At 42.1% G+C, this 13419-nt stretch overlaps 1 protein-coding gene across 1 annotated transcript; it reads left to right on the forward strand.

The window, feature by feature from the left end:
- The first annotated feature begins 3146 nt into the window (after positions 1–3146).
- On the forward strand, positions 3147–12733 carry LOC134176486 (collagen alpha-1(XXIII) chain-like). Its single transcript, XM_062643155.1, has 5 exons — positions 3147–3251; positions 4453–4734; positions 4794–4895; positions 11827–12117; positions 12184–12733. Exons 2-5 carry the CDS (start codon positions 4492–4494, stop codon positions 12562–12564), a joined length of 1017 nt encoding a protein of 338 aa, XP_062499139.1. The 5' UTR covers positions 3147–3251; positions 4453–4491; the 3' UTR covers positions 12565–12733.
- The last annotated feature ends 686 nt before the right edge of the window (positions 12734–13419 follow it).

Below are 13419 nucleotides of genomic sequence, written 5' to 3' on the forward strand. Positions count from 1 at the left end.
GTGTTAGAAATGTGATCTCCTGAGACACGCGTACGAATGGAAGCCCCGCAGAGACTCCCCCCCGCTGTGTCTACTGTCCTCGGTCATTTCAATTTTCTATTTTCTATTTCTATTCATGTTAGAAATAGAAAAGCGAACTGCGCGTTCAAGTTTCTCGTTTTGAGCACATAGGTGCCTAAATCCAACTCTACAAGATAAATCTAAAGATCACAAGAATCAAACATCAAAAGATGAAAAACCATTTTACAAAATAATAATACGGAAAAAAGAAAATTAAAAATTAAAAGTTAAAATTTAATAAACACAAAATTTATAAATAAGAATGTAAATACAAAATACAAAATTAAAAATAAAAATTAAAAATTTCAAAAATTAAATAAAAATTGAAAATTGAAAAACCAAAACATAAAAATTTGAAATGTAGAAAATTAAATGGCTGGACCATCCACTGACCAGCTACAGTATACACTTTGATATACCTATCATAACAAGATATCTCTACATATGTGCGGCACTGCCTAGAAGTATACAAATTTGTATTAGGTAACTGAAGTGTTGACAGCTGAGCTTGAATATGATAGTGCAAACGTCCACTTCTGTGACAACATCTAAATTGCATGGTCAAGAGGCTGTAGGCTGAGCACAAAAATGAAGTAGACTGTTGAAAGTCAACATTAAAGGCGTTTTCCTAATCCCCATCCTTTAGCTATATAGCTAAACTATATAAAAATAATAATTTTTAAAGTTCTGACATTTTAAGAAAATTAAAATGTGAAACAAAGAGATAGAAAATAACCAACCTTTAACCTTACTAACACAAGTATAACAACATTTGAGGAAATGATGGGTATGTAGGAATGGGTATGTAGGGATTGGTATGTACCTATTCATGCTCATCCTATATATCACAATCCAGTACTGTGACATGACTGTTGCGTTTTAGATTGAAACTTCTGCAAGCAAAGAAAAGATTGTCATGCAAAAGATGAGCATGAATAAGTACATACCCATTCCCATATACCCATCAATTTCTCAAAATGTTTTTGTACTTGTTTCATTCATTTTTAGCTACGTAGAGATGAAGTGGTCTTTGCCACGCTCCAATCTGTGTTGCGACTGTGAGTATATTGTGTGTGCATGCTTGAATATGGAAATGACGCGTGCAGCTTGGGATTCCATACTTTGACTGATTTTTAAATAGAATAGCAGCTGACAGATGAACGTAATATCATTGATTGCATCAATAAACAACTCCCACGCATCTTGCACCAAAGCCTACAAGATTAAATGCACGGAGACAGCTGAGCACCTCATTAAGCGTAGTCATACATGGTCAACTGTAAGCACACTGTGGAGGTCAAAACCATAGTCTCCAGCACCTAATAATAGGTAATCTACATTACATGGAGCTATGGTGTACACATGTGACCGGAAGGACATGGCGTTGTGGAAACTCTACGTAGGAGCAGTTGAATGATACTGGGTGGACTATTCACAGTTCTAGTTGTTGGATCAGTGCAATTCCTCGGACAAGAGCGAACCGTTTCGTATGACTCTCGTCGCTGTAGCTGCTTCGAGTGAGGCGCTAGCCTGGCTGGCAACAGTGAAAAGATGAAAAAATAAACCTCGTATTTTTACTGTCAGCGCTAGTAGTCTGGCTATAACGTTTACAGTAAAGCGTTAGGTGGCTCTGAATTTTTTACTGCCTTATGCCTGGCCGGCCATTTTAGATTCTTTGCATATGATACAAAAGCACGTAAAAATACTGAACGAAATAGATATTAAACACAACTGAATTTGATTTTAGAAAGAAACTTCGTGAGACGCGTGAAACAGACACACGTGCACACACGCACCGTCGCTTTGCGTCCAGTCCTACATCATGCCCAGCGTCAGTCATGAAGTTCACAAACCATGCGTGCCAAGCACCAGCATGCTCTTCAATAAACACGTGCCCAACACCTAGGGCACGTGCTCAGTACCATGACGGACGCACGCCAAGGTTGATACCGCAAAATCATTCTTCTGGCTAAAAACAGCAGTGTTCAACACCTTTGCAAAACTGATCTTTGCAAAACTGATCTTTGCAAAACTGATCTTTGCAAAACTGATATAAAAAAATTAATATTTGATATCGAGAACTACCACAAACTCTCCAATTCTATAGACGAAAATCAGGCAAAAACACTTGTATTAATTGAACAAGCACTGTGAGCACTTGATCCAACTATGTCAACAGTACATGCCTTCGCTAGATAGGCACACACTCTTCGCACAGTATGATCATGCATATGCATCCAATACCAAACAGCTTGAAGGCATACATCTAACCGCTCACTACAGAGGTTTCTCTTATCCATACACTAATATAATCCCTGCTGATCGAGCAGTTCATTCCAGTTCACCGGGTGGATCCAACAAAAGCATCACAATATCTCTAACGCACCGTTTGACTTTCTAGATCCAACATCTCGTAGAGAGTCCGCAACAAATAGCACAAGGTAAGTGCACTGTAGCGTTCCATTGACAGACACTACTTGAAGTATCCAGTTGCACAGCATTGCGTCGTTGTTGTCACAGAGTAAGCATGATATCAGGCGGTGTACAGGCTGAGCATGTAGAACCGCACAGAAAGGTGGGCAGAACGACACTAGGTTTGTAAGTAAGATGGCAGCCAAAAGAAGCAAGAAACATGAACTTGCCCATACTATATTACAGAGAAGCATCCTACCTACACTGTATTTTATAAGAACCTGTGTTGACCAGCTGTCTCTGGAATAGAAGGTACAGAAACAACCTTCAGGTCAAGACGACTGAAACACAGTCACAGCATTCTGTGTACGTACTGTGAGGCATATGAATTGTCCTGACTTGCAGGTCCGGCTGAAGCAATAAGACAGTGTTAGCATACAGAAACGAAACATGTGTGACAACATACAGTCATTATCTTAATTTCTATGCAGGTAGTGCTTCCATGTGCACTGATCAGACACATTCATTGCTCACAACATTTAAGCTTGCTGCAGACAGTTCCAGTCCTGGACTTTCCATCAGTGACATATAGACTTCATTGCCTTGTCTGTTCACAGGTCGATCAAAAGAATCAAATCGACGCAAAATGTGTCACAATGAAATTCACACTCTTCTTCATCTCAGCTTTGGCTTTCCTCTGCCTCTCATCATCACAATTCCTTCTTTGGGAAAAATCCCAGGACCTAGACTCTGACACTACTACAGAACCTGCACCAAAGGTAACTTTAAAAAAATTTGATCAAGAATAGTGCAATAATGGTTACTAGCCCTTACCCGCCCTATGGGCGGTAGAAGTTGCACTAGCACCTAGATAGCAGCTATATACATAAGGGAAGGAAACGTAAATTAACTTTCGCCAGTCGCCTATTATTTAGCGCGTGGGTAGCCCCAATCTCACAATCTCACTGTAGAGGGGTCCATGGACATGTCACTAGAGACAAATTCTGCACACACATGTACGCGTACACACGCACGCGCGCGTGCGCGCATCAACAACCTTCTCTCAGAATGACAAAGACTACCCTGCACCTAAAATGGACTTTACAGAAACGGATGAGAATATGAGGACACCGACACCTAGCATGAAGTATATACATGATAGGGATGAGGCTATCACAACACCGGCGAATGTCACTGCCACTGATGAAACTTTTGGTATCACTGACGCAACCAGAACTATGACGAAGGTAAGTTTTATTGTAAAGAGAATGTCTAATTCGCTGTTGGCAACATACTGCAATCAGTGTACTTGACTCGTTTTCACAAAACCCATATTTGAATGCTGTATCTCAAGCAATATTTCCAAAGCAGATATACTTATGTTGATAGTATGGTTAAAATGATATCACATCAAAAATTTTATCTAATAATTATTCAAAATATTAGTATTAAATGTGGTCAGCAGCTAGCTAACATATTGAACTTGGAGAGTGTTTACATTGCCACTAAGCTAATCTAAGCTAATCATAGGTGATTAGCGTAGGTTTAAGGCCAATGCGTTATGATTTGCAAGTTACCTGCAGCACTCCATAGTGTTTATATAGGCAAACAATATAAACATCATAGCCACGTGCAACACGCAATATTATCTATATTCTGAATCTATGTACAAAAGATAGAATCTTAGACAGATGTAACAACTTCTCCTGGGTTTGTAAAAAAGATACAAACATTTTGTCTCAAAGGAGGATCAGGGAAGCACATTTGATGATGACAGAAACAACTGTACTATGTAAACTGTAAGGATCTCTGAACACTGATTTATACAGCACTGTTGTACATGGCTGTGAGGAGCATTACAACATTCTGAAATTTTATAAATGAGTCCTAAATGTGTTTCTTGAATATCGAACTGGCGAAACTCAGCCTGAGATTATAAATAGTTGACATCACAATCCAATCTAACCTCTGTCTCTATAGCCAACAGAATATTGCAAATGTGTTGGAGAGAAAGGAGAAATGGGAGAACCTGGAATAGATGGGCAAAATGGTACCCACGGATTACCTGGTCCCACAGGTTCAGCAGGTCCCGCAGGTCTGACAGGTCCATCAGGTGCAACGGGTGAACAAGGCGTGAAAGGAGAAAAAGGTGAGCCAGGAATGCAACCAAGAATGCCCCCACCACCACGACATCCACGGCACGTAAACTGGAAGCAATGTACTACGACTGAAGGTTCAGACGAACAAAATGGAGTATTACTCGTAAGAAATCAAAGTAGTCAGTATGCAATTGATAATATCACTTTAATGTAATGTATTAGAGCTGTCCATTCAATAAACATCGTAATGAATCTGCACTACATGTGGAGTTCGGAGGAACTCTACGAACGATGCTCCTTCCTTTGGCTACAAATCCACCTTTGGTTTAGGCTCGATGGTACTTTACATTTGATGGAGAAGAATGCCAACCGCCAATTGATGGGGTTGTGTTTGAGAGCCAAAGAGGCAATTCACATTATCCACACCAAATCGGTGGTTTTTGTCAGAAGACTATGGCTGAAATAGACATCACAAAAGGCATGGTTAATATCGAGTTTCGCATTGGGAAGTGTCATCATGTTAGCTGACAAGAACAAGGCATCACTTATCTTGGCATGGATTCTGTTTCACGAGTAATAATCACAGAAATGCCACCACCTCAAAAGTAACGTTGGGTTGTTAACTCATGTGTGACTGATGACTTTTGTGCTAGTTAGCTACACAGCAACGCATAGTTTCTATGTATCTAGCTGTCTGCCATTTACTGTTTGTGTTTATTATTTCAATAAGCAGTTAGATTATGCGTCTTGCTGATTACTGGCATAAGCAAACGCTGTTGCAAATTGAAATGCAGTCAAAACTCATACTTGTCTCTCAATGCTGTTGCTTGGTGGCAATAGTATTTTCTCCATTCAGTTGCATCCTAATCAAGTCTGCTGTATATTCTACATCTCTTTCAATATCTAAATAAGTCATCATGATTGTTTCAGTTTCCATTCACGTGACATAATAGATGACTATGCTTGTTTAAAACTTTAATTTTCAAACATCTGTCTGCCAGTGAATATAGGGCCATAATCAACGGCAGCTGTCAAATAAATATTTCCAGTATCAGTTACATAAAATAACTAAATAATTTACCAACTATATTTTCAGGTATTCATAAAGTCACATCCATTTTCAAGCTCAATTGAGGCTATTGCAGATAAGCAGCTGAGCATTACCGTTTTGTCACAAAACCGGCAATGTATGAACTTCAAGACATGACCGTTTGGCTTTGAGGACATAATTCAAAAGACCTAACCTTAGAATCACATCAGAGTACCGTTCTGTAACATGCCCCACTTGTTTTGACTGTCCTTTCCACACGTGCTCAGCATGCGAGGCAGCTATTAGGCACACAGTGGGGCGCGTTCGATTGGGCTCTACCAGCCTTTTCCAGAAGTATGAAAGACACACCCCTCTTCCAACCTCTACCAGCGTAGGAGCTGGTAGAGGTTAGAAGATGGATGTGCTCTTTCAGAGCAGCAGAGTCGGTAGAGTTGGCTATACATAGCGGCAGAAGTGTAGAAGTTGGAAGAGGGGAGTGCACACAGAGCCTTTGGAAGAGGCTGGAAGAGGCTGGAAGAGCCCAATCGAACGAGCCCTAATAACAAAAGTCACAAACTCTAGGATGTGGAACACAATGCCTTGCCTGCTAGTCCTCTTGCGTTGCAAAATTAATGTAAGTTTGGCCTCTAGAGGTGCCAGGAAGGTTTGACTTTTGGCCAAAAAACTGAGTGTTTCCAACACAAACTGCACTACAACGTGTAAACAGATGACATTGACGCAAACACTTCCGCAAGCATGACACTTCATCACTTGCAAATGCGGTTGCAAATTCCCCTCATCATCAGATTGAGTCTCATGCCAAGAGCTACAGTATACACTTTGAAATACCTATCATAACAAGATATCTCTACATGTGTGCGGCACTGCCTAGAAGTATACAAATTGTATTAGGCAACTGAAGTGTTGACAGCTGAGCTTGAATATGACTGTGCAAACGTCCACTTCTGTGACAGCATCTAAATTGCATGGTCAAGAGGCTGTAGGATGAGCACAGAAATGAAGTAGAATGTTGAAAGTCCAAGGGCGTTTTCCTAATGCCCATCCTTAAGATATATAGCTAAACTATATAAAAAATAAATCATTTTTTAAAGTTTTGACATTTTAAGAAAATTAAAATGTGAAACAAGAGCTAGAAAAGACCAACCCTAAACCTTACTAACACAAGTATAACAACATTTGAGGAAATGATGGGTATGTAGGGATGGGTATGTAGGGATGGGTATGTAGGGATGGGTATGTAGGGATGGGTATGTAGGGATGGGTATGTAGGGATGGGTATGTACCTATTCATCATGTTTCTCTTCTAGATCACAACCCAGTACTGTGACATGACTGCTGCGTTCTAGATTGAAACTTCTGCAAGCAAAGAAAAACATTGTCATGTAAAAGATGAGCATGAATAAGTACATACCCATCCCTATATACCCATCATTTTCTCAAAATGTTTTTGTACTTGTTTCATTCATTTTTAGCTACGTAGAGATGAAGTGGTCTTTGCCACGCTCCAATCTGTGTTGCTACTGTGAGTACATTGTGTGTGCATGCTTGAATATGGAAATGACGCGTGCAGCTTGGGATTCCATACTTTGACTGATTTTTAAATAGAATAGCAGCTGACAGATGAACGTAATATCATTGATTGCATCAATAAACAACTCCCACGCATCTTGCACAAAAGACTACAAGATTACATGCATGGAGACAGCTGAGCACCCCATTGAGCGTAGTCGTACATGGTCAACTGTAAGCACACTGAGGAAGTCAAAACCATAGTTTCCACCACCTAATTATACGTAATCTAAATTACATGGAGCTATGGTGTACACACGTGACCAGAACAACATGGCATTGTGGAAACCCTACGTAGGAGCAGTTGAATGATACTGGGTGGACTATGCACAGTTCTAGCTGTTGGATCAGTGCAATTCCTCGAACAAGAGCAAACCGTTTCGTATGACTCTCGTTGCTCTAGCTGCTTCCAGTGAGGCGCTAGCCTGGCTGACAAAAGTGAAAAGATGAAAAAATAAATCGCATTCTTACTGTCAGCGCTAGTAGTCTGGCTATAACGTTTACAGTAAAGCGTTAGGTGGCTCTGAAATTTTTTACTGCCTTTTGCCTGGCCGGCCATTTTAGATTCTTTGCATCTGATACAAAAAAGCACGTAAAAATACTGAACGAAATAGAGATACTAGACACAAGTGAATTCGATTTTAGAAAGAAACTTCGTGAGACGCGTGAGATTAGACACACGTGCGCACACGCACCGTCGATTTGGGTCCAGTCCTACATTATGTCCAGCGCGAGTCATGAAGTTCACAAACCATGCGTGCCAAGCACGAGCATGCTCTTCAATAAACACGTGCCCAACACCTAAGGCACGTGCTCAGTACCATGACGGACGCATGCCAAGGTTGATACCGCAAAATCATTCTTCTGGCTAACAGCAGTGTTCAACACCTTTGCAAAACTGATAAGATATTAATTAATATTTGATATCGAGAACTACCACAAACTCTCCAATTCTATAGACGAAAATCAGGCAAAAACACTTGTATTAATTGAACAAGCACTGTAAGCACTTGATCCAACTATGTCAACAGTACATGCCTACTCTAGATAGATAGGCACACATTCTTCGCACAGTATGATCATGCATATGCATCCAATACCAAACAGCTTGAAGGCATACATCTAACCGCTCATTACAGAGGTTTCTCTTATCCATACACTAATATAATCCCTGGTGATCCAGCAGTTCATTCCAGTTCACCGGGTGGATCCAACAAAAGCATCACAATATCTCTAACGAACCGTTCGACTTTCTAGCTCCAACATCTGGTAGAGAGTCCGCAACAAATAGCACAAGGTAAGTGCACTGTAGCGTTCCATTGACAGACACTACTTGAAGTATCCAGTTGCACAGCATTGCGCCGTTGTTGTCACAGAGTAAGCATGACATCAGGGCCGTGTACAGGCTGAGCATGTAGAACCGCACAGAAAGGTGGGCAGAACGACACTAGATTTGTAAGTAAGATGGCAGCCAAGAGAAGCAAGAAACATGAACTTGCCCATACTATATTACAGAGCAGCATCCTACCTACACTGTATTTTATAAGAACCTGTGTTGACCAGCTGTCTCTGGAATAGAAGGTACAGAAACAACCTTCAGCTCGAGACGACTGAAACACAGTCACAGCATTCTGTGTACGTACTGTGAGGCATATGCATTGTCCTGACTTGCAGGTCCGGTTGAAGCAATAAGACAGTGTTAGCATACAGAAACGAAGCATGTGTGAAAACATACAGTCGTTATCTTAATTTCCACGCAGGTAGTGCTTCCATGTGCACTGATCAGACACATTCATTGTTCACAACATTTAAGCTTGCTGCAGACAGTTCCAGTCCTGGACTTTCCATCAGTGACATATAGACTTCCTTGCCTTGTCTGTTCACAGGTCTATCAAAGGAATCAAATCGACGCAAAATACGTCCCAATGAAATTCACACTTTTCTTCATCTCAGTTTTGGCTTTCTTCTGCCTCTCGTCATCACACTCACACTTTGGGGAAAACTCCCAGAACCCAGTCTCTGACACTACTACTGAACCTGCTCTAATGGTAACTTTTTAAAAATTTGTTTGATCAAGAGTAGTGCAATAATTGTTACTATTCCAGGACCCAGAATATTTCACTACGGAACCTGCACCAAAGGTAACTTTTTAAAAAAATTGTTTGATCAAGAATAGTGCAATAATGGTTACTAGCCCTTACCAGCTCTATGGGTGGTAGAAGTTGCGCTAGCACCTAGATAATAGCTATATACATAATTAACTTTCGCCAGTCGCCCATTATTTAGCACGTGGAGTAGCCCCAATCTCACAATCTCACTGTGGGGCGGGTCCACAGACATGTTAGTATAGAGAAAAAATTTACACGCACACACACACGCACACACACACGCACACACACACGCACGCACACACGCGCACATACACACGCACGCACACACGTGCACATACACACGCGCACATACACACGCACACACACACACACACACACACACACACACACACACACGCACGCACACACGCGGGAGCGCGCACACACACACACACACACACACACACACACACGCATGCACACACGCGCACATACACACACGCACGCACCCACGCACACACACCACACCAGTGCGCGCGCACACACACACACACACACACACACACACACACACACACACACACACACGGGCACACACGCACGCACACACGCATGCACGCACACACACACGCACACACACACACGTGCACATACACACGCGCACATACACACGCACACACACACACACACACACACACACACACACACACGCGCCACACACACACACACACACACACACGCCACACACACACACACACACACACACACACACACACACACACACACACACGCACGCACACACGCACACACACACACACACACACACACACACACACACACACACGCGCGCGCGCGCATGCACACACGCGCACATACACACACGCACACACCCACGCACACACACCACACGGGTGCGCGCGCGCACACACAGACACACAGACACACACACACACACACACACACACACACACGCAAGCACACACGCGCGCGCACACTCCCACACACGCACATGCACATACACGGACACACATGCACATACACGGACACACACGCACACGCACGCACGCACGGACACGCGCGCGCACACACACACACACACACACACACACACACACACACACGCACACACACACACACACACACACACACACACACACACACACACACACACACACACGTACACATATTCACTCCAGTCACAGCTCTGTCTTATAACATCCCATGCACTGCCTAAGCTACACGTCATACAGTGAAGAAGACGCACTGACTGCAGTGGGCGCGTAGAATACAATAGCGTACAGTGGGCTGGCAAGATCACACGTCACATCCCCTACCCCGCCCTATGGGTGGTAGCAATAACTTTGCACGCCACTTCCGCGAAGAAGACGCACCTTCCGTTACACACGGACGCACGCACGGAAACAGACTCAGCCCGGCATCTTGAACTCTACCAGATGTGTAGAATGGCAATGAAGGCGAACACACTTCACAGCCGCAGACTCGGTTAATTAATTGAATAAACAAACTCTGGGGCATCCGCCGACGAAGTCTCGTGTCCATCGGAGGCAGTGTAGGCGAAATCTGACTCGACCGTTCGTCTCGGACGGCCGAACGCGACCGGGCCGCCGCGTTTCGCGACGATCTGAGAACGGCGTTGTGTCGATCAACGCGTTACAGACAGACATTCCTCCATCCAGACAGACGGAAGCGTCAGATGGCGTATTATATATCGGATTACATTGCCGTTATCATTACTGTATGAACTATTGTATATAAAATTAATCATAATTACTTGTACTACTTAGTCTTAGCAGATGTAGGTAGCAGTCAACTAACATGCTGAAATCATATTGAATAGAAATCATAGTATTTCAAGGCAAATTCTGATATAAAAATACCAGGACTTACTGCATGATGAAAGAAGTATATAATGCACTACCTGCATTGCTTTTTTAGTCACAGATGTGTTGTACACACACGCACACACACACACACACACACACACACACACACACACACACACACTTCACATCAAAATAACTGCATCGACTCAACCAAACTGCAAATTCATTTTAGCCAATGCCACTTTCTTTAAATTATACAAATCAGTAGCTCATAATTAATCAGTCCCGGGTGACTCAGCACAATACAAAGTGCAATACCAACTTGTATTTTGAAAAAGGATGGCCCTAAGTGTTACTTAGTAACTAGCATGCAAATCTAATGCTACTGACTTAGCTAAAGCAAAAGCTAATAGTAATCTGTGATTACTGTAATGACCAAGGTAGATGCTGCCATACACACTCGACACTAGCTACATATTTAACCACAGTGATTTGTACTGTTGAACATAGGCAATCAATACAAAAATTCTAATAATTCAACGTAATCTTCTCTTTCTGGTCTCCTAATAGCAAAACTGAAAAACCTAAAAAGTGAGGCTTTTACAGTTGGTATCATAGGGCAACCTTATCTTTTACTGAAAAACGTCAAGAGTGAAGCTCTTACAGTTGATATCATAGGGCAATCTTATCTTTTTCACTAGTCACCAGAACTTTGCAAATGTGTTGGAGAGCCTGGAGTGATAGGAGAGGTAGGTGCGAAAGGTGAGGCAGGACCAAAGGGAGCAAATGGAGAGCCTGGAAGTGATGGACAAAATGGTCAGAAAGGAAGGCAAGGAAGAAAGGGTGTACCAGGTGCACCAGGTACAAGAGGTGAGAAAGGAGAGAGAGGTCCACCAGGAGTCACACCAACATTACCCCCAATTCCACAGCAAGTAAACTGGAAGCAGTGTGCTCAGAGTAAGGGCTCAGACAAAACTGCAGGAACATTACTCGTAAGAAAAAAACTGCTCATAATGCAGTTGAATAACAATATTTATCAAATTGATTTAATCTATTAGTGTTGTTCCTTCGAAAAATACGAAGATAAAACGTCACTACGTGTAGAATTTGGAGGAACTTTACGGACAATGCTCAACACCTTAAAGAGAAAACAAAGTGTCGTTTGTGCTCGATGGTACTTTACATTTAATGGTGAAGAATGCCAACCACCAATTGACGGAGTCGTTTTTGAGGGTCAGAAAGGCAATTCACATTATCCTCACCAAATCGGTGGGTATTGCCAAAAAACTGCAAGTAACAAACATCTCAAAACTGGCAAAGTTAATATTGAATTTCGCATCGGGCATTGCCATCATAGACGACCAGAAGGTATCCCTTATCTTGGCTTGGATTCTGTTTCACGAGTCATAATCACTGAAATGCCACCACCTCAGGATTAAAGCTGAGCTCTAAGCTCTTGCAGAACTGATGCCATTAACTGATATTGCTCAAGTTATACACAGCAATAAGTAGTTGCTACATGTATATGTCACTTTGCTGTTAAATGGATGTTACACTATGTACGTGTGCTGCGCTTCTAATCGAATCTTGCTGATTACTCAGATAAGCAAAAGCTGTTGTGAATACAAATGCAGGCAAACTCTATGTACTTGTCTCACAGCAGCTGCACAGCCTAATGACGTTACCCCATTTGTAATTGCAACCTACACAAACATTGATAATGTACTGTGGGAGCAACAAACAGTGTCCTAGTCAGTCAAGATCAAGTCAACCCCGTTTCAGCTCAATGACAAGCAGGGGGTAGATCAGATCATGTTATGGAAGGTTCTGAAAATTACTCTGCTAGACCCAAATATGCAGGTATGCACTCACTTATTCGTCTTTGTCTTCCAAAACAAAACAGTAACACTACAAACTGCAGTCCCTTTCAACACCACAAATAGCTGCGATACAAAATGCAAAAGATCTACATTATAATAATCAAAGCTACTTGTACAGCTTGCTCAAAGATTATCAGATTCAACTACTGATAAACAGTCTCTAGACAACGCAACAAACATCCCTACCCTACGCACCTGATTGTTAGCCTCGATCTCCCAGGCCCATGGAGCCCCGATTCAAAGCCAATTTTGAATCAGTGCTACACCAGTCTGGGAGGTCTAGGCTACCTGTCAAGTGTGCATGACCTTCAAGCTCAATTTAGGCCACAATTGTTTCAATTTCTATTATTAATCATTAGATAAATCACCGTAATCACCCAGCGCATATTTTTCACTGTACTTGTTGACATATAT

The sequence above is a fragment of the Corticium candelabrum genome, chromosome 2 (assembly GCF_963422355.1).
Source record: "Corticium candelabrum chromosome 2, ooCorCand1.1, whole genome shotgun sequence".
NCBI lineage: Eukaryota > Metazoa > Porifera > Homoscleromorpha > Homosclerophorida > Plakinidae > Corticium > Corticium candelabrum.

What these genes read in the sequence shown, in the direction of transcription:
- LOC134176486 (XM_062643155.1), top strand. Translation starts at nt 4,492, where the DNA reads ATGGGAGAACCTGGAATAGATGGGCAAAATGGTACCCACGGATTACCT. An exon ending in AACAAAATGGAGTATTACTC is followed by an intron (nt 4,735 to 4,793) that starts GTAAGAAATCAA and finishes GTAATGTATTAG; the next exon opens with AGCTGTCCATTCAATAAACA. An exon ending in AAACTGCAGGAACATTACTC is followed by an intron (nt 12,118 to 12,183) that starts GTAAGAAAAAAA and finishes TTAATCTATTAG; the next exon opens with TGTTGTTCCTTCGAAAAATA.